Source organism: Pholcus phalangioides, unplaced genomic scaffold (assembly GCF_987345545.1).
Source record: "Pholcus phalangioides strain wild (caught in Gottingen) unplaced genomic scaffold, Ppha-v1.0 ptg000003l_1, whole genome shotgun sequence".
NCBI classification, from domain to species: Eukaryota; Metazoa; Arthropoda; class Arachnida; order Araneae; family Pholcidae; genus Pholcus; species Pholcus phalangioides.
The window spans coordinates 52,670,331-52,692,408 of record NW_028301596.1 but is presented as its reverse complement, the minus strand read 5'-3'; the positions used below and the strand labels follow the sequence as shown (position 1 = coordinate 52,692,408).

Sequence of the window (22,078 nt, the reverse complement as noted above, 5' to 3'; positions counted from 1 at the left end):
ACAATTTCTGTTCACCCATAAAGTTGTCCAACTACTGCAGGTGGCCAACTTTCTGCGAGGTAACTTCACATAAATAACATGATTGGTATACATTTTAGGAATTTGTTGACAGTGACGTGTAGCAAAGGGGGATCTTCAACCTTTTTTGTCTTGCAAGCACCATTTATGTGAAACATCAGAAGAAGCACCCCTGTGGAGTTAAAAGTACCCTTCCCCACCCTGCTGTTATCTTCGGAAACTCATTTTCTATTCCAAAATTTTAAATTAAAAATGATTATATTTAAAAAAAAAAAAAGTTTTTCTTTTTTCAGTAAATTATCATTATGATTGCATGTAGACACAGATCATTGCACGTCAATTGGATTTTTTTTATTTCCATAGAATATGAAGCATCACATTTATCCAACAGAAACATAATCTACACTGCTAGAACGTCACATGTTGCAGAACCTTTAAAAAAATTATACACACATCTTTCCCGGCAATATTTATTATGAGGTCATGCACTATCTCAACACAGGTTTTTAATCATATCTGTCTCGATTGCAGTAGTCCTTAACCAGCTGCAACTCAAAATCAGTTTCGTGACCCACAGGACTGTTTCTTTTTTAGAATTAGTGAAACGAATGATGCAATAAACACATTTATAACAGGATTGCAAGTGGATTTGTACTATCCATCTCGGAAGCCCCTGTGAATCAAGTTTGGGTCTTCATAGGTTAAAACCCCTGCTCTATTGCATTTACTTGTTTGATAAGTGTCCAAATGATGACTCATGCTTCTCTTTCAACCATTTTGAATAAGTTTGAGAGAAATACAGAATTTTTAATCCTTTCCTACTCTGTATGAGCAATTGGAAAAGATGAGAGAAGTATATAAATCGGAAACAACATTCAAAAAGTTTTGTAAAATATCAGTGCACTTCCACATATGCTCTTTTTCTGATTTTATTTCATACTCACGAGCACTATATCAGGCCCAAGCATTGAGCAATCTTGTCATGCTTCACCACAGTGCGTGTGTGGAACAGATTGAAGATGCCTGGTTTGCAGCTGGCAGTGTCCGTGAAATGCCGGCTATTTTCCAGAATATTTGACAGTTTATACAACAGCTTGGGTCAATACTGTATTCTAGCAAATGGTTGCAAGGAAGAATTTAATGTTGACTTTTTTGTGTGTGCGCCATCTGTGATGGTTGCAAGTATGCAGGTGGCAGGTATATTCTTTGCTTCATTTTCTGGGCATATTTTGCCCTTCTACATGATTTTCTGGATGATGATTTCCTGCATGAAATCATTATTCCCTACTTCCCTGATAAAATTTGAATGATGAATCATCTTATTTATTAAAACTTAAATTAAGTAACGGTTACATGAATTGGGTGAAATTTTTCGCAAATGAGCAGTTACTATTACTGCTTAACCATACATGCATGTCGTACACATTTTTATACTGAATTTCTAACGAATCGATACATGCCAGAATGTGTGTTCTGAGTGCATGTGTGCCCCCTAACATATTTATGTTGTCGAGTTGCGCTTGTTTTGTGTTGCCACCTGTCTTTCATTTTCTGAAGTCGAGATGGAGAAACACTTGAATTTTCATATTCTGACAGTATCGTGTTGTAAATCTGCCTGCTTTCTGCGGAGAGACTTTTTCAAATGGGCTCGCATCGCACCTCGAAGCTGGAAAACCACAGAAAACTAACTTCAGCGATGAGCAGTTACTGCATCATGCAAATGTTTTATTTCATTTTTTTCTTCCCTTGTAGATTTGGGGCCTTAACATGCCAGTAAAATTGTACACTTTCACGGGAGAGCACACCAAGAACACCCTGTTCCGAACTGCTAGCAGCAACGGTGTAGCCCAAATGGAAATCGATGAAGACGGTCGTCTTTTTTCATGTGGTTCTGATGGATCTTTGAAACTTCGTACCTTACCTGATCGCGACAGTATAGTACAATCTGTTTCATAATTTCTGGTAAATATAAATATATTTTACGCATAAGACTTTTTTTGGCTAGTTATTTTCAGTGAAGAAAATTTTGAAAATTCAGTTTTATCAATGAAAATGTTGCTTTTTCGGACCTCCTGGAAAATATTCAAATCAAGATAAAGATTTAAATAAACTAATCAATCTAACATAAATAATAAAATGAAGCAAATAATTTTTCACGATTTTTGACATTTTTTTAAGCATTAGAGATCGCAAATGTTTGTTCACTGAATTTCATGTTCTAGTTGGAGATTATCATTGTACTCGTATCTATTATAAAAATTATGTGGTGTAGTACATGATGATATCTCTCTCTCAAGCATTGTTCAAATTTCTAAGGCATTGGTCGTGCATTCAAGAGTTTTATTTGGCCCGTGAATTTATTTCTACAAATAGTCAATAGTTTAAAATATATTTTTGGACAGCGCATTTAAAAGTAATATGTATATATGTAATTGAAGTATATGATGTGTTATATAATATTGATTTTTATGTGGATATTACAGCACAGAAAACATCAATCAAGCATGTTAAAATTAATTTCAGCAGTATTTTTTCATTTTGTGAAGTAATTCAGGTCTTACTTAGCCCCTACAAAAGTAATCTTGCTTGAAATATGGCCTAAGAGAGATGAAGGGTTTGTTCAGCATATGTTTTAAGGGTTGCTAGAGTTCATTTAAATACAGTGCAGTAAAACTTGCCTAATTCGAATTTTGGATAATTCTAACTTTTAAAAACTCCCCTTTGAGTTCTTTAATTTAGTGTTGAAATTTCCTGTTTAATTCTGTTTTTGAATGTTTCGGGTAATTCGAAGTTGGTGGGAAAAAATCATGATTTTTGTGTGAGCAAATTAATTTTTTAAAAATTCTACAAGAAGTCAAGTTTGTTTTTCTCGATTAAGTTGTTAAACAAAAAATTTTAAAGACTAATATTCTTTAAAATGTATAACTTTTTTTTTTTTTGATAATTTCAACATTGTTCAGCTGGAGGGCATCGAGACTGTGTATTGCTTAATACTGATTATACAAGTATGTTGTTCAACTTATGGATCAAGGTGTTACAGTCAAAATCTGAATCTTTTTGTTGTATGGAAAGTTTGTAATACATTAATGAAAGTATATTTCCTTGATAGCATAAGAATGATAAGCAAAATTTTGGAAGCAGTTTCGTAATGGATGATCATGAACTGTTTCCGTAAATCAGGCCTTGAACATGGTCAAGAAATACTGCAGTGATGCTAATTCTAGAACAGTGGAATACTGTAGCAGCTACGATCAATTACAAATTATTAAAATTTTGGAAACGGTTTTGCAACTGATGATAAAATTGTAATAATTTATAATTATCATACTATTTGAACGTTGATGATTAAGCTGCAATTTATAGTCATTTTACAGATCCAGTATAGATTGATTGGATAATTCAAATTTTGGATAATTTGAACTTTTTTCCAGTGACTTTAAATTAACCAAGTTCGCCTGTACTTCTTAGCTGGCTCTCAGCGAATCTTTGCATCTTTCTCTGAATCAGACTTACACAAAATCATGAAGACAAGTTTTTTTTAAAGTGATCTTGGTATGTTATAACAGCCATACCCTGACTTACTCTACCCAGATTTACACGATTTTCTGTGAAAAATGTCTGATTCTGGAATTCAGCACAATATGTAAGCATTACGAATTATAGTTGAGATGGAAGCAATGAAATGTGGCAGTTTTATATAACACACATGGCCACATTTCATTGAGGCCTGTGAGTCACTATGCTACACTATACCCATTCTACCACAAGAGCTTGACAACAAGTGGCCCGCAGACTATTTTTTGAAGCATTTGGTCTATGACTTAATTATTTGGTTATGTGTACTGATATCTCAACTTGGTGGAAGCACACGTATTCTTGAATACCTTTAAGTTCTCCCTTCATTGAGTCAAGTTAGTATCAAACCAGACTTATGAAAGTCATTGACGATACTCTCTCAAGTGTTTGATAGATAATTGTCGCTGTGTGGTGGGCACATGCAGTCACAGAAAGTGTTTACTGGCATAACCAAAACGTGAGAAAAGTTTTAATTCTTTTTCAACGTTCCCATGTTTGAGTACATCATATCAGCTTGAACTAGGCACTTTCTACAGCTTTCATGCTGCAGCTGCGCATTCTTCTAAGAAATGTGTTCATTTAAGCTAGCTCTATCACCCATGAAATTTTACATTTAAACTATCCTGTCAGTAAGATACGGAGAAATACATCTTAGATAATGCAATCAGTTAATACCTCTAGTCTATATAGATCCGTTTCTCAACCTTTTTCAGTCCATGGTCCCCTTTGGAAAAAATACTTTCTTGCTCTCTCACGCTGTCCACTGTCTTATCCAGGGTAGCCCCCAATCCAAAAGCAAGACCCTTTCTACTTATCAAATTGAATTTAATAAAAACTAAATTTATAATGAACAAAAATTTTATAAAGTAAGATAAAACTCTGGCATTCTGGGCCAGGAATGGATCCAGAAGCTGGGTGGTCATCCCTTCCAAGAGCTGAATTTTATGGAAAAAATAGATCTGGATAAAATACAGGATGATCCAATGAACCTATACAATAAATCTAAGCTTTGGACACATCATCCTAGGGTTGTGCCTACCCTGGGCTAGGGTTCAGTGAGCTTTTCCTTTTTGTAGGGAGTTTTACTCATGGCCTTCTCAATGACGTGTGATCCCATGCAAAGTGATGTTCCGGGTCTCTATATATAGCTGGTAGAAACAGCTCACGTAGTACCTACTCAAAAATCATATACCACGAGTTCTCATCATGTAGGTCCCCTATGGATATGAGCAGGGCCACAATTAGATGCTTGGTCACCTGGGGCAAGCATGCATTTTGATGCGCCCTTGTAATGTTGAAGGAGAGGTTTCAGAATGAAATTTGCACCCCCTCGGGTCAAGCGCCCAGGGCATGAGACCCCCCCCCCCTAGTTGCAGCCCTGGATATGAGGCCACAAGTCATGTCCACATGGGCTAAGGCTAGTTTTATGGACAGCTCTGCTGATTTCAAAAGTACAGTAGACTCTCGATAATATGGCTGTGCACTAATCTGGCTTGTCTTTTAGGCAGGTTTTGTTCAAGTCCCCCCCCCCCCCCCCTCACATAGAAAACATGTCACTGCATGTCTTTGCGCAGAAGTTTATATTTAAATAGACTTCCAGTAATTTAGTGATTTCTATAATCCGGCACACCCTGTTCTGATAAGCGCTGGATTAACAAGAGGCTAGCGTAGTCACATCCCCTCACTGTATTTCGTTTGGAAGCTTATTTCCTTACACCTGTCTGTTCCCCCCATCTGATTTTCACCTACGCCCTCCCCAGAACTGCAAGGGGACCATATGGCCCCAGGTTGAGAGCCACTGGTCTAGATGTATATTTTTATTCTGTGTTTACTTCATTTTGGTGAATTTTTCTTTTTTTTACAGCGTTGAAGAAATCGAGGGAAGCAAGTCGGTAGGCAGACAAACATTTAATCATCTATGCAAAAATATTGGTCATCAAAAATAATATGGATATAAAATATATATACATATAATAAGATCTGTGTGCCATTGTTCCTTGACGTTACATTCCACGTCATTTTCCTCTCTAAGCGATTGTTTTTTTTAATTAACGAATTCCGTTATTTGATGTATCTGTTGTTGGTGTGACTTTTTCATCTACCGTGAAAAAAATTTTTTTTTTTACTCTCACGATCAATATAAACCTGGTAGTTTTGATTTTCTCAGTAGTGTTTTCTCGCTATTGACGTTTCTCATTCAAATAGATGTGTTGGAAACATTGGAAGTATGTGATCTATGATAATGTGATTTCGTGTGTACCGTGATTGTTGTTTCATTTTTTCCCCCCTGGCTTGTTTGTTCCCTCGAGAGTTTTATATTTTGAGTACTCTTGGGATTTGTTTTCCACTCAAAAGAGCAGTGCTCATTTTTTTTGTGATTATTAAAAGAAAACTCAGTATTTTTTTTTTCCCGGGTGTAAGTCAAAATATATATATATATTAGCGGAAGGATATTTTATTTATTTATTCAAGTTTTTTTTTCTGGAAAAACGCTTGATTAGGTTTTTTTGACATATTTTGTTGTATAAATGGAAAGACTAATGTTCGGTATATAAATATATATTTGTATATTTTGTGAATTTTTTGCTTTTTAGCTGAATATGTATAGTATTGAATTTAGGGAAACATTACGAATTGAGGAAAAGAAAAATATATGTGTAAAGTTTTTTGTTATTTTTAATTAGTTGAATATTTGTTGTAGTTTAAGAAAAAAAAATTGTACATGACATATAACAATGATCCGGAAATTTCAATTAAATGTGTTGGAAGCAAGTTCAGAGAGTATTTGTTTCTCATATGTTTTTTCGGAGCTTTGAGAATGCATTATTGAGTCTTGATAATTTGATTCGAATGGTGTCATGTGCCTGCTTTAGGCAATATTTAAACTGGCTTGTGCTACTACTAAACCGCACATGGCACCTCGTAAACATTTCTCTGAGGAATTTCTAATGAATAGGGGCATGTTGGAATGTGCTATCTATGTATCACAAACCTAACATGAAGTTCCCCCCCCTCTCTCTCTCTGACTAAAGTTACCAAAAAATGAGGATGCATGTACTCACTCCCTTGGCAACGTCAGTTGCGTGTTTCTGCAACATAAGCGGCACTATACCTACATATAGCAACAGCTGTTTCCCATCCTAACTGGACCTGATTTGATATGCACAAAGAATTTTTTTTTTTGGTACTTTCAACTGAGGTATTTATCAAGAAATCAGACATTCAGGGGTGGGAAGTGACTAAGTCCATTTTGGAGCAGCAAAATTCAGGATTCGGAGCAGTTTTGGAGCAGGAAATTCAGGATTTGGAGCAATTTTGGAGCAGCAAAATGTGGGATTCGGAGCAGATATTTATAAATTGGAGCAGTGAAATTAACAAGAATATTTTCGTTAACCCTTAAACCCTTTTCAAAATAAAACTGCACTGTCTTTTGTTATCAAACATCTTTTCGTCAGCTTGATTTTTGTTTTTGGTGTTTTAGGCTTTTGACACCTTGTTTGAAAGAGCGGCTGTCATAAAATTTTTTGCACTCGTCTATTTAAGATGATTTTTGCTTACTGAGGGCACTATTTGCTGCCTTGAACAGCAGCACTTCAAATGAGCTAAAAAATTTTTTATAAGTTTTTAATTTTTTTATACTTGGAAAGAAATTGTTGCAAAATGGGAGAGAATTTCGGAAGTGTCAACTCGATGTTTGGCGATCTGACACTCGTTATTCGGCAACATTGGCGATTTAACACTCGTTATTCGGCAAAGTTTCTAAACTAACATTTGTAATTCGGCGGACATGCGCTTTTTACTCCCGGAATGACAATTTTTTTCACGAAACATCGGGATTTAACTCAATGACAATCGACTACAGTAATTTCTGCTGCTTCCAGTGATGACTTTTTTTTTAAACGGAAACACTCGAATTTGCACTTTAAAGCTGAAAGGCATTGTAAACCATCTTCAGTTCCACGACACTATCTGGGTTTCGCAATGGAAAGCCCGATCAGGGGCCGATAGTTTAAGTATATTGTGGAATAAAACACGCTCTTTTCGTAAAGAAACGTTCCGTGGCTAGCAGGAACAAAAAACTTTTGGCGTCCTTTCCGAAATTCCGGGCATACTGAAGCGAAATTCGCTATTTGGCGCAGAAAAATGTGAAAATACGCTATTGGAGCAGGATGGCGCAAGATATTAGTTTTGGCGCAGAGTTCCCACCCCCGGACATTGATTGTTGTTTCGTCCAATTTGTAATTTATTTCTGAAGGGGGATACAGTAACCCTAGAGCTGTATTAATGCAACGGTCCACTCGAACACAGGCCTTTGTACACGTGAGAGACTTGATGATGATGGGATCTCGTGCTATGATTTTGAAAAGTAAGTAAAAGGATCTCAGAGCATGTTAAGGGCGGTATTCACTGACATGGTTTACATTATAGTCACAATTTTTTGATAAGAGATCGACACGGATTGGTTAAATTCAGGTTTTAACCAATCTATGTTCATTTCTTATTCAAAAATTGTGACTACTATTTGAACCATGTCAGTGAATACAGCCCTAACTTGTCTGGGACAATGATGCTTCCAAGCCAACTCTGACTAACTCTTTTTCAATACAGGACATTGTCGCTGTGGTGGTCATAGTGATGGATTCGCATCGCAAAGATCTGTGTTTGAATCCTACCATTGCCACAGTAGTGGTCAGCTGAAGCCTGTTTTCTGTGGCTCCCACCTTCGAGGAGCGAATGCGAGTCATTCTCCTCATTAAAAAGTCTCGCTATAGAGAGCAAGAGACCTACAATGGTAAATATTCAATCGTCACACCACCTCTGAAATATAGATGGCAGCACTGAAAAATCAGATAAAACACTATATATATATACATACAGTATATATGCTCTCAGACTTAAGTACATACACTCACAATTCACTGGATAGTAAATTGAACATGACGATAGACATGAGTTGTATTCAATTTGAAAGAAGGAAAGTGCAGGACATTAGCAGTTGCTGAGCAAACAATGGTATTCTCAAGATGTTGTGGTTCTCTTCTGGAGTTTTCTTTGTACTAGTATAATGGAGCAAGCTGGGGCCATAGCGAGAATAGTATCTGTCCTGCTTGGAGGCAACTTGATTTATCGTTTCTTGCAAATGTAAACAGCATATAAATATGGGGGGGGGGGGAATAACCATGTAATACTATGTTCCACCAAGCAATTTTTTTTTCTTCTAGAAAGAAAAAATTTTACTGAAACCAGAAAATGACACGAGAGAAAAATTTCCGAAACATATGAAAATGCTGCTAATGACATAAAAAATCAGGACATGTCTTCATAAATGAAGATTTCTTGTTATCCTATTTCTGAGGAATGCCTGCTATACGTTTAAGAAGGGCTGCCATGTCTTCCAAGTTCAGAAGCAAACAACTCGGCAGGTTATTTTGCCTATTGTATTATGCATAATTTTTTTTTAATATTGTAAGCCTGACTGCTCTCTGTGGAGACATTCAAAATAGTCGACTACCTAACTATAGATGCACCTCATGAACAATATGCTGATGAATTTCTAACGATTTGATTCTGTCAGAGTAATGTGCATTTCCTGTTCGAGAAGTTCTGCCATCTGTCTATATTAGAAGTGAAATTGGCAGATGTCTAAATTTTCATGTTATGTGACTTTGTTTTCTTTCAAATGGGAAACTGGCTTGCATCCTGCTCAGGCATGGCTGGAAGACTTCTAGTGCAGAGGGGAGGGGGGGAGTTAGGATTTTTTAGATTTAGCATTTGAATTGGTAAGCATTTCTAGTCAGATGGGGGCGCCAACCGGGTTTGAACCTAATCTCTGTCCGTTCTAACTTGGGTCCTGATGTAAATAAAAGCACGTGTGCGATGCCCAAAATGATTGGTTGAAGAACATTTCACCTTTTCTTACTGTGCAACACAGCCAAAAATATAGTCCTTTGTCGTTTGCCCCTCATACCATAAAATACCTCATAATTTTTATTCCATATTATTTCAAAGTTATCTGGAAGACGGGAAAAATATTTTTTAAAGATCGGTCACACAAAGCGTTTTTGCTGCTATGTCTTCAGGGTAGGTGTTGACAGGATATGCCTTTCTCACTCAAACATTACCGTCCCCTTTTTAAACCGAAGTTTCATTTTATTATTATAACTCCTATTTGCAAACAGATTTGATATACACTTGTATACGCTTCTTCAAGAGGTCTTGCAAGAAAAAGAGCTTTCTTCTTTATCGTTTGATGACATAAATGAAATAAGCGTTGTCTATCTTGTTTGGCAGAGTCATTTGAAAATTCATTGCTCTGGACTCCTATAAACAAAGTTGCTGTCAACAAGATTTTTTTCTCACCCACACGCTTTGACGTACACTGGATATGGGTGGGGGTCACTTATCGTTCGTGGTGAATATAAGCATTTCAAAAGAATTTGCACTTCTGCTTGAGCAGCTTGTTGGGAGGAAGTAATATTTTTTTTGTTGAAGGCAGCGAGCCGAAAAAGTCCGAGGATTATCACGAAGACATGAAGGTAAAGTTTTGAAAATCTGGTTCGAAAGAGTAATGCTCATTTTTGATTCAGTTAGCCTCATTATGACAGACACTATAGATCCCGTGAAAAAGCCTGGCCTGGGGGCCCATTAAAGATCCCAGTCCAGGGGCTCCTGCTGCTGGGTGTTGGGGTTATGGCTCGCAATCTACGCATGGATAAAAAATCGAAATTGTCTTGACAGAAAACAGGATATCAACAACAGGTTGAAGTAAAGAAACGAAATAATAGGGATTACTCTCTCGTGAAATTGGAACTGCTACAGCCCGTGGATTATTATGAAATATTTAATTATACAGACCCACAAGAAAAATAAAAAGTGGCAACACAACGGTAAGTTGTTCATAATTTGCTTCCAGTTATAATTGGTAGCATATCCGGTCCAGGAAAATCATACAGCGTAAATTAGCTCAGAAATAAAATTGTAAAATTCTGAAGAAAAAAAAGTAAGAAAAAATGAGGATTTTTTTTCTCCTTATCTGCCGTAAAATAATAAACAACTTGCACAAGCTTTTGTAACGACAATGGCCTCCAAATCCTGCCGTAAGACCCCCCAGGCTGTGATCTTTGGCGGGCCCTCAGACCAACCTTTCAACAGCCCTTCTATATAGTAAACTTTTAGTGTGAAAAAATGACAAGAATTGTCACAGGCAATGTCCGGGCTGGAGCTGTCATCCCAACTCTTGAGGAGTGTGCCATGATAACGACAAAATACCTTATCAAATTTTTTTTTGGGAGATATATATCTCCCTATTTTAATTAGTGTTATCAACAGTTTTTATTTCAACAAAATTTGGAGAACAGTGAAAAAAAAATTTCCAGGAAAATTCTTCATAACGAATTTACAATCTCACGTTTGAGGAAAAAACGCACGTGTTCAGAACACGTAATGAAGGGGCGAGTAAAATTAAAACCAATAGAGATGAAGGAAGCGGAGTGATATCAAAAATTGGTACAGCGGTTTATTTACATCAGGACCCAAGTTAGAGCGAACAGAGTATAGATCCTTGCGATGCCCATGCCACTGCATAGCAACACTCAAACTGACTGACATATGATAACTTCCACAAATTCCGTAGTAGTTCCTCATTATAACAAACATTTGGCTATATCACGCCACACAGGCTATCCTAAATTGTTTGCACGGCAGATTTCTCTGCAGCCATTGACTTTAGAAACATAGTTTGAGTCACAGTTTTCAAATGATATGGTGCAGCTACTCAAAATGTTTTACATTTTGCAAGAGGGTTGTCTATACATAAAAAGAAATAGAAAAACACTTTTTATATAAACCCTGTGTGATAAATCTTCCAATTATTGGAATATGAATGAAGCTTCGAGAAGTCATTTATGAAAGAAAATTCATATTCAGCATTTAACCCTTTAAGCAGCAATGGCAAGATATCTTGTCTCAATATAAGCCTCTTATTTTAACATTGACAAGCTGATATTTTGTAAAGTTCATTTCTCAATGGAAAATTTTCCCCCCCCCCATACCCCTTCGTTTGCGTCTGCTGAAAATCAGATGGGAGCCTATACTTCATTAAAGTATCTTCCTTACTAGCCGCCGCTAGACAAATTATCTTTCCTACTCATTCCTATTTTGCTGGTCCGCAAATAATTTTCCCACGTATTTGTCATTCTGTCCCTATTTTGCCAGTCCACAAATTTTTTTTCCTACTCATTCATTTTTTGCCAATCTACAAATTAATTTTCTGACTTATTTTTAGAGATGTAAAAAATTCTCGAGAATAATCTTTAGAATATTCTCTGGAAAAATTTCTATTATAAATACATTGAGAGAATATTCTTATAAGTTCTTGATGAGAATATTCTCTTGTTATTTATAATATAGTTATATACAGCAGTGTTTCTCAACCGCCGGGCCCTGACATTCATACTGGGCCGCGAATGATAAGCCGTTTTATTTTTCCTCATTCATTCTCCGTTAGTCTTGTGTTTGACTGCCTTCCAGACACAAAAATGAATGAAACCGGGCCGCAGGCCTGCCAAGGTTGAAAATCACTGATAGTCCATAGAACTAAAAATACATAAAAACCAGAAAATAACCGAAATAAAAAACAGTTTGCAGGGTTAGCATGGCTAGGTCACATGAATCTTTTTAAGATGGGAAGGTGGGGGGGGCGCACAAAAAACAGCTGATAGGTGGTGCTGACGTGCACAAGTCAAAGGAAAGTATCGATCCGGGTTCATCCAATCTGTCGGGACTGAAAGATGCGATCTGCCGAGAGGTGTCATGTATACATCTGGATCTGCTGCACTCTACCGTTGCTGGATTTGTGACTCGCCTGCTATGTGTTATCTGCTGTGGCAGTGGTCATATGGAACACGTACTGCGGTAATAAACAATTTGAGGCATTCTGTTCATTATTTGTGTAGCTTTTCTTTGATTTGTGTGCGTCGGAACCACCTATTGGCTGTTTTTTGAGGTTTTCTTGTCAAAAAAATTTCCGTGACCCGAATTTGCGTGACCCGTTGTTTTTCCGGTTTTTATAGTTTCTACAGACTTTTTGCCCAACCTGTATAATATCCTTCAGAATATTCTCTTGAAGGACTACTATAAATTACTGGGGAAATGTTGTTAATAATAGTCCTTCAGAATATTCTCCAGTTACAGAAGTCCCTCAAGAATATATGTGATAACATGTATATTAATAAATAATCTCAATAACTTGAGAGTAATTATTATTTTCGATAAGTATATTCTCTAGTAATTTATAATAGTAGTCCTTCAAGAGAATTTGTTCTCAAGAATATTGTCTGTCCCAGTCTTTCTTTCCATCAAGACAAGAATACTGAAGTTTTTGGCAAATAATATTAAAGTGTGAAAGCAAGAAAATTAAACCAACATGGCTGAATTGCACAACTTTTAAAGAAATACGAGTGATACAGACAAGAAGTTAAGTGTATGTACATTGAAGGAGAATTGAGAAAATTCTGTACCTTAGAATGAAAGTCATTATATAGGGATAGCTTCCTTCATCAATCAACTTTGGTTTAATTTTTTGCTTTGAACTTATTTCTGAAAATTTATCTAACTTTGAAATAATTTTTTAAGGTTTAAAAAATACATATATAACATATTAGAAATGAATTACCTTTTGGGTTTGATAATACGATTGAATAATAAACGTTTGGGTGTACCCAAAATTCCAAAACAAACACAGCTATATGCGTTTTCGGAACTATGAAGTTCCTTCATCAGCAGCAGAAACAAAGAGGAAAGAAAAATATTGAAAAAACTCCTTATAGCGGGAGTTACTCACTGTTGTAGACAAGAATCAAATTCAAAATGAATCGGCTCTACTTTCTTGTTGCTGGTTCATTTTGAATTTGACTCTTGTCTACAACAGCGAGTAACTCCCGCTATAAGGAGTTTTTTCAATATTCTTCTTTGTTTCTGCTACTGATGAAGGAATTTCATATAGTTCCAAAATGCGTATAGCTGTGTTCGTTTTGGAATTTCGGGTACATTCAAACGTCGATTATTCAATTGTATTATAATATATTAAGGTTGCTAAAATCTTCATAACCAAACTTTTTAAACCTCTCACCATGACCAAGAGAATGTTCTCGAATTAAAAGTTGTCATTGGGGGGGATGATTACGTCAAAAATTGCTTTGTTTTAAATGTTTCAGGCAATGGAAACTGATTTATATTTCACAATATAAATAAAATTAGTAAAAAAATTTCATTATTTTAAAAAAAAGATGATTATTCTCTGATGTTTACATCCAGGAAAATATTCTCGGAGAACAAGAATATTCCCCTGAGAATTCTTACCTCACATCTCTGTTTATTTTTTTCTGTTCTGTGAAATTATTTAAATATTTTTACTGTCCGCAGGTATGAAAATGTTGAAGAACACTTGTGTAGTCTACTTATTGATTTTATGTACGTTATAATGCTGATGCATAAGAAATCAAAAATAGGAAAATGGGAGTTTTAGAATATTCATTCTGTCATTCTTACATATAAATATTTACATATCACATCATATGGAGACAATTTCAAGCATTTATATCATTGGTATTTATTTTTTTTTCTTTGCCTTTTTATTTCCTTTCTTTGAGACCTTTTTCTGCTTGCTCAGCTGAAACGATATTTGGCTGCCACTTTTCTCCTGTTAATAATGGGGGAAAAAACATACATACATGAATATGCATTAATTAAATAGATTGCGAATAACTAGATGAAACAGACCTTGTTGGAGACTTTGAATCCCATGCGGGTTCAAAAAACCTAATAATACAGTTCATAACTGAATGACCCCGAAAAAAAAGACGATAGCAAAAAAGGAGTGTTATTATTTATGTTCTTCATGTATAGAGCCATTCATCGGCGAGAAATTAAAAAAATTTTTCTTGTGTCAAAAAACGTTTTTGATAAATCTGAGAATGCAAACTGCAGCCTGATACATCATCTAACCCTGCTTTATAAGACTTTTCATGGTTGTCTTAACTTTGATACTTCTAGTATTTTAGCCAAACTATCCTATATCTCTAGAAGACTCAACCATTCCCTTAAAATAAAACCTGCTTTAAATACAGCTCCTTTCCTTATACCATTGGTGAATGGAACAAACTCCCCCACAAACAATATCTATGTCTCATTCAACTGCATTCTCTTGGATAGGCAGAGGTCTTCAACCTTTTTTCTAGTCGCAAGCACTGCCTGTACCAATCATCAAAAAGAGACCACCCTCATAGCAAGTTTGACATACAAATGCATGTAATCAGGCTGATTTCAATCCTTGAATGAAATTTGTGCAAGGTGTTTAATTGTAATGTTCAGCACAAAATCGAACACAAGCATCGAGCACTCTAGATGATTCAGAGAGCACCGTGGTGCTTGAGAGCAACAGGTTGAAGATGGCCTGCCTATGCCCAAAAATACTGTATAAATAAATAAATTAGTTGATTTTTTTAAATATATCCAAATTCACACCCTTTACATCAATTTCTTCGTTACATCCAGATTCTTGTATTTTACCAAAAAAGTGCATGGTATTCAAATTTAACCAAGCAATATAACTGAAATTTACATGACTGGAGATAAGTAGATAAACCATTTGAATGATAACTGTTTGATGAGAGAGATTTGGAAACAGAATTCAAAAGATTGGCACACTCACCTTTCCTTTTTCTTTCTCTCTCTTCTTCTCTTCCAGCAGAATCTTATAGTTCTTATATTCTTTCTTTGGTGGCTGTTAAAAGAAGGGGGGGAGGGGAAATTCAAACTCACTTGGAAACATTAAGCACTGGTGGTAAACACGGCATGGAAAAATATCCAGCACTGTTAATTAGTCACCATCCTATTTATTTTATGGCAACTAAAATTTTCTATATAAGGCCGATAAATTGCAGTCTAGGGCAAACATGACAACATGATTATTTTCTGTACACGAGGATTAATTAGACCAGGACCTATAATTTATTTGTGATTCCGAACGGCAGTCTTTTTTTAATACTCAGAGAGGTTGGTGCGTTAACCCCTCGATGTGGGAATTGTTGGAATTTTTTTCTCCTTTTTGCTCTCTGTGCACGGTGAACCACTGGTCAGCCAGACATAATATGTGAATCTGTGGTACAGTGTTCTCACTCTCTGCGGCTCAACGTTTATGGAATAAAAGTTAAAGTTTAAAATTAACTTTTTTTCAACTTGGTCGGCATGCACTGTCCTCTGCAGGACACCCTTAGGTAGCAATCTTTTTCTGTGGTCATGTCATCGTTTCTGTTGCCAACATGAAATATTCAGAATTAATGTCAGTGTCTACTTAAGCGAAAAGCAGAAAAAAAAAGAAAGATTTTGGACACTTCCTCTTCAAGAAAACGAATGATTAGCACGTAAGAAACTTGTCTCCTGAAATTTATTTTTAACCAAGGGCCTGTCGACTTTTTTCATAGGGTCCTGTTTTTGTGAAAAGAAAGAGTCATTAATTTTGTGGGAAAGATAAATACAAGTTGGGGTCAAAAAAAAATTTGGTGAATGGTCTTGGAAAATAAAGAAAACAGAAGATACAAACAAAATACCTTTATTGGCCTTCAAAGTTATCTCCATTAGCAACAATACACTTTTCACAACAAAGCAGCTGGAAACTTTCAGCAAAAGCTTCCTTTGCAATCGCCCAAAACGACAATGTTTCCTTCAACTTGAATGTCCGATACGCCTACAAAGTGTACACCTTTCATGGCTACCTTGAGCCAGGGGAACAAAAACAAGTCTACAAGAACCTAGTTAGTTTTTTTTCCGCTGCGGTGGTTGAGTGGTCATAATGACGGACTCACGTCGCGAGGATCGGGGTTCGAACGCCACCGCAATGGTGGTCGGCTGAAGTTAGTTTCCTGTGGTTCCCAACTTTGAGTCGCAAATGCGAGCCGATCTCCCCATTAAAAAGTCTCGCCACAGAGAGCAACAGGCCTACAACGATTAATTATTCAATCATTACACTTCACTCATAGTTAGAAAAAACTGGTGGAAGATGGCAGCACTACACATAACAAGCATTACACAGAAACAAACTTTACATCAGGTTTCACTACACATACATTCCCGCATGTACCAATTCGTTAGAGGTTCCGCAAAGGAATATGGACGAGGTGCATGTCTGGGTTTAGTAGTAGTAGGAACCTAGTTAATCCCCAATCATCTGCTATCACTATTAAAATCACCTGCAGATCATCCGCAAGCATCTGCCACACTCATTCAATGATCACTGGTTTTTCTTGTTAATGGTCGACCTGAAATGTAACTTGTCATCATCAACAGTTTCTTTTCGGTCATGAAGGCATTTGCAACAGTCGAACCAATTGTAAACAAGTTTTTTTTACTCACTGCTTTTGTTTCATATACTTTCATCAGACATCAACATTTCATGGGTCTCCATCACAATTTTCCCCCAAACTTTGCAACACTCAATTCATTCTATACCATATAAGATGGTAATTTATAGTCATAAGATGATTTTATTTTGAAAGGTGAGGCAGTGCTCGTATTCAAACGGGATTTAAAACAATATCTGTGTGTGCTTGGTTGAAACCATTTCCAAAACTAGAGAAGACAGCTTTGCAAACACTTCTACCATTCGCTACCACCTATCTAAGCCCAGTTTCAGTTCCTTGATTTAGTTTTCCTTATCTGAATTTTCGTAATTCTTCCGCAGGCAATTCATTCTAACAATTTTTTCAAAAACGTGTTGTAGTTTTTTCATTCTTAAACCAAAAACCAAATGTCTAATGCATAATCTAAATGTTTTTCACATATTTTGTTAATGTGGTGCCACCTTCCAAAGGGGAATTTTAATTAACTTTTTTTCTTGAGTCAAAAAAATTGACTGACTATGGTTTGTGTGTGTGGGGTGTAAGCATGATTTTCCTGTCCCTACCACCATGGAATTTCATGATTTTTTACAGTATTTTTGTTTTCTTTCTTAAAATTTGCTGCCAATGGCAGTTGCCTACTTTTCCGATCTTCTAGTTCCGGCTTTGGAACCACCTATCAACATCCTACTTCTTTAGAGGGAAAATTCAATCAATCTATCATTTCAATTGATTCAATGGTTTATATTCAATCTATCTATTTTTCATTACCACGTTCAAAACATTATCATGCAAAGCAAAAGATAGCTAGTTATGTATGGAAAACAGGAAGTTTAACCAAGTCTAGGACACATATCACTGTACTCATACATTTACAACATCAAACATTTTTAAATACAGAAAATAACATTGTCTAAATACTCACTTTAGCCCCGAGCTTGATGGCCAAAGCAACTTTATCGCTAAGCATCTTTTCTCTTTCGAACCCACTGATGCCAAATTTTAAGATTTCATAACGAGCTTTCTTCAGGTCAAAGACATTCTTATGTTTGACTGTGCTATCTTTGTTATCTCCCACATTCTTTGATTCATCCTCTTCTTTTTTCTGTGGGAAGACAGAGAGAAAAGGGGGAAAACATGTATTAATCATGGACTAATATTTCTATGTAAGACACAGATATTCACAATTTCATATTGTCAATAAACAACTAATAATTATAAATTCCAATTGCAGTCAATGCTCGTTACAATTATCCCACATTATAGCGACCATTCCATTACAACGACCGGTAGGATAAGTCCCAAATGTTTTCATAGAACGACTATCATATACATGCCTATGTTGGTTAATTTTCCACAAGCATGATCACCACCAACGTGCCAACTTTTTTTCCTCACAAGCAATGAAGTCAAGATGGCTGACAAAGAACACATACAATTGCCCAAAAAAATTCAATTTATTACATGAAATAAATCTAATATGTGGTAATGTGCAAGGAAACTAGAGAAATTATACGCAAAAAAATTGAATTTACAAAACATGCGGTAAATTAATGTGGTTTGATAAAGGATTGCCAAAAGCAAAACCTTGATTCGGTTATCAATGTTGCCAATTTTGGCACGAAAAAAGTCACCACGTTGGCACTGAGAGAGACCACGCAAATTACACATTAGTTCTCCATAAGCGTGAGTCAGCACCAATGACTCAACCTTTTTCGTGACAAAATTGGCAACCCTAATAGCCAAATCAGTATTTCATAGTTTTGGCAATTCATTAGCAATTGCATTAATTAAAACGGTTTTTTTTTGTAATTGTCCACATTTCCCCACATATTTCGATTATCTCATATTAGATTGAATTCATGTAATAACTTGAATTTTTTGCTTAATTGTATGCACTCTCGTAGAGGTCAGTTCAATATGGCTGACAAAAAGTGGCCACATTGGCACTGACCACGCTTATGGAAAAGCTATGTCATGCACTACAATACCAATCAATGCTCCCCACAATATTCGATGCATCACAATCAGCAATGCCTGACAATACTCCATGCATCACAAGTGGCAATGCCTCGCACAATGCCCCCCCCCCCACAATACTCCATGCATCACACAATCGGCAATGCCCCCCCCAATACTCCATGCATAACACAATCGGCAATGCCCCCCCCCCCCACACAATACTCCATATGCATCACAATCAGCCATGCCCACACAATAGAGCACAGCAGGTGAATGAATTTTTTTTTTTTTTTGCACAGTGAAATCCATTTTAATAATTTTAACAGTTAAAAACTTAGTTTAAAGCATTAGTTCATCACTCACTTCATTGTTACTCTTCTTGAGAAAAGGCCGCTCCTGAAAAACAACAATTTCCGGCTCATGCCGCCGTTTTGTTGACATTTTTGGCTCTATTCTGTCGGCTTTGACTGGAAGGAAATGCTTACGGAATGACATAGGCTCAGTCACGGCCGACGGCATAACATCAAGTCGTCTGTAACTCTGTTTTGTATCTGCATCAGATTCAGATTTTGTCTCTTTCAATTTTGGTAAAGTGACCATACGTCCCGTATGTTCCGGGACAGTCCCGGTATTTTCTGTTTTTATGGTCGTCCCGACTTTTTGGCAAAAGTGTCCCGGTTTTTCCCGTATTTTACACGAAGCCTACTTGAATATTTACTTTTTATTGAAGTCAAAGATTGACATTATTTTTCAACTCATAAATTATTTTATGATAATTACAACTACACTGCTCAAAACAATTAGGGGAGCACATGGTTTTAACAAAATTACGCAAAGATGTATACCGATAAGTAACATAAAATGAATCATCCATAATTTAAAGCCTAGCAGGAAACGGAAGAAGAAAACTTCATATGCAAATCAAAGTTCATGACGTCAAAAACCAGAAAAAGGAGATAAGGGCAGAAATCGGGATGTTGCAGAAACATCTGTTTTACTGCCGTAACTGTGAAATTCGACTGCGCAGTATTGTTTTTTGAGTTTTAATAGGACGTGTGGTCTCCTCGAACTGCTAAGACTGCTGCACACCTGTTTGCCATGGATACGATGAGGTTATCGATCAGACTTTGGGGAATACTGTTCCACTCCTCAAGAAGTGCAATCTGCAAGTCTCGGACAGTAACAGGCGGCCTTGGTCGCGCAGCAATGCATGTCCCAAACATGCTCGATTGGATTCAGGTCAGGAGAGCACGCTGGCCATTCCATACGCTGTATTGTTTCACCTTCAAGCATGTTCTCCACCAGACGAGTTCTATGCGGTCGGGCATTATCATCCTGGAAAACAAAGAAATCTCCAATGGCTCCAGCGTAAGGGATGACATGAGGTCGCAGTATCTCGTCTGCATACCTTCGGGCCGTCAAAGTGCCATTCCGAATGATATGTAGGTCCGTACGTCCGCCTATGCTGATTCCACCCCATTCCATCCAACCAGCTCGTCTGTATTGTGACCTTTCACGAACGAATGCGGGGTTATTTCGAGTGCCCCTGTCCCTCCATACCAGAACACGTCGGGTGTCACACCCCAGACTGAATCGGGACTCGTCTGTTAAACAGTACTTGGCTCCAGTCATGTTGCTCCCAATCTCGATGTTCAGCTACCCATCTTCTTCGGCCCGCACGGTGGCGTGGGGTCAACGGAATGCAGACCATTGGCCTACGTGCATAGAGCCCTCCCTCATGAAGCCGATTACGTACTGTTTGGCTGGACACCCTTCGTCCTGTTGCCAAGAGCAACCGTCTTCGCAGCTACGTAGCATTCTCTGTTCTGTTTCGACGAGCTGTTAACTGTATATACCGGTCATCAGTTGCTGTAGTGGCGCGTGGCCGACCTTGCCCTGGTCGACGTCTAACATTTCCTGTTTCTTGGAATCGATTCCACAGCCTTGCAACAACACTTCTGGCGACTCCAACAGCGTCCGCGACATTACGTTGTGTTTGCCCGGATTCCAGTCTGCCTATAACACGCCATGCCATGGATTCCGGTAAATCACGTTGTTGAGACATCCTCAAGTCACCTTGTCTCAAAAAACAATACTGCGCAGTCGAATTTCACAGTTACGGCAGTAAAACAGACGTTTCTGCAACATCCCGATTTCTGCCCTTATCTCCTTTTTCTGGTTTTTGACGTCATGAACTTTGATTTGCATATGAAGTTTTCTTCTTCCGTTTCCTGTTAGGCTTTAAATTATGGATGATTCATTTTATGTTACTTATCGGTATACATCTTTGCGTAATTTTGTTAAAACCATGTGCTCCCCTAATTGTTTTGAGCAGTGTATAACAATGTTTTTTACGTAAAGAATTTTAGATATCTGTGGTTCACAAAGTGTACGCCGCGGCTGCTAAGGGTGTCGCTCTGTGTTTGCAACATTAATTTGAGTGTCTGTTCCATGTTCGAACACGGATTAGATCTATTTTATTGGAACACCAATTTTGATCTAAACTGGTTTCTTTTGGAACTTCTAAAAGGCAGCTGAGAAACGATGGCTAGGACAAAGAGGGTTGGCAAACGTTCGAGAACCACTTGCTACTGTATAAATGGAACTATTGGGATTGCTTACCTATAGTTGCTTCACAAGTAACGGAAGGTCCAAATACTCAGAAGGCTTGCCTTGATGAACAGTCTTAAGAAAATAAACGCAAGCACAAGTGGACAAGCCACTGTCAAGATCTTACATATAATTATAAGCAAATCACCCCACATCTGCAGGTATCACAAGCATGCCCCCACATCCCGGAGCAGGGCCCTAGGCTGGGATCTTTTGCAGGCCCCCCGACCAGACTTTCACGGGCCTCTTTATGATAAATTTATGGCGTGAAAAAGCAAAAAAAATGTGAAAATTGTCAGCTCACCCCTTGTGGGGGCCATGATCACAAGGAGACAAAATTTCCCTAAATATCCTTGCATTCTCTTCAGGCGTTCATTTAGTTGACTGAACTATGTATCTGAATCACCCCATCAATAGAGAATTTCATTTATTGTAAAGCACACTTTACCTTGAGGATAAGGATGCCTGCAGAGAGAGAGAGAGACAGACATGGGTGGAGATACGGGGGGGGGGGGCAT

The 22,078-nt window shown here is 37.2% G+C and overlaps 2 protein-coding genes across 3 annotated transcripts in view; one reads left to right on the top strand and one right to left on the bottom strand.

Moving 5' to 3' along the window:
- Rbcn-3A (rabconnectin-3 alpha) overlaps positions 1 to 6,366 on the top strand; it is a 153,068-nt gene extending 146,702 nt beyond the window's left edge. For both annotated transcript variants that reach the window (XM_089250267.1, XM_089250266.1), the window contains 2 exons: positions 1,771 to 1,980; positions 5,459 to 6,366. In XM_089250267.1, the coding sequence (XP_089106393.1) occupies positions 1,771 to 1,974 (204 nt within the window). In that variant the 3' untranslated portion in view covers positions 1,975 to 1,980; positions 5,459 to 6,366. The remainder of the gene's footprint in view (positions 1 to 1,770; positions 1,981 to 5,458) is intronic.
- Positions 6,367 to 14,109: 7,743 nt separating this feature from the next.
- Positions 14,110 to 19,454, bottom strand: LOC149088799 (40S small subunit processome assembly factor 1). Its single transcript, XM_089250265.1, has 4 exons — positions 19,314 to 19,454; positions 17,914 to 18,093; positions 15,305 to 15,376; positions 14,110 to 14,293 (listed from the first exon to the last, which is right to left on the bottom strand). Exons 1-4 carry the CDS (start codon positions 19,443 to 19,445, stop codon positions 14,204 to 14,206), a joined length of 474 nt encoding a protein of 157 aa, XP_089106391.1. The 5' UTR covers positions 19,446 to 19,454; the 3' UTR covers positions 14,110 to 14,203.
- Positions 19,455 to 22,078: the final 2,624 nt, after the last annotated feature.

Coding starts and splice junctions, on each gene's coding strand:
- LOC149088799 (XM_089250265.1), bottom strand. CDS start 19,445: ATGTCATTCCGTAAGCATTTCCTTCCAGTCAAAGCCGACAGAATAGAG. Junction 15,377..17,913: donor CCATCAAGCTCGGGGCTAAA/GTGAGTATTTAG, acceptor TTCTTTTAACAG/CCACCAAAGAAAGAATATAA. Junction 14,294..15,304: donor GAGAGAAAGAAAAAGGAAAG/GTGAGTGTGCCA, acceptor CATTATTAACAG/GAGAAAAGTGGCAGCCAAAT.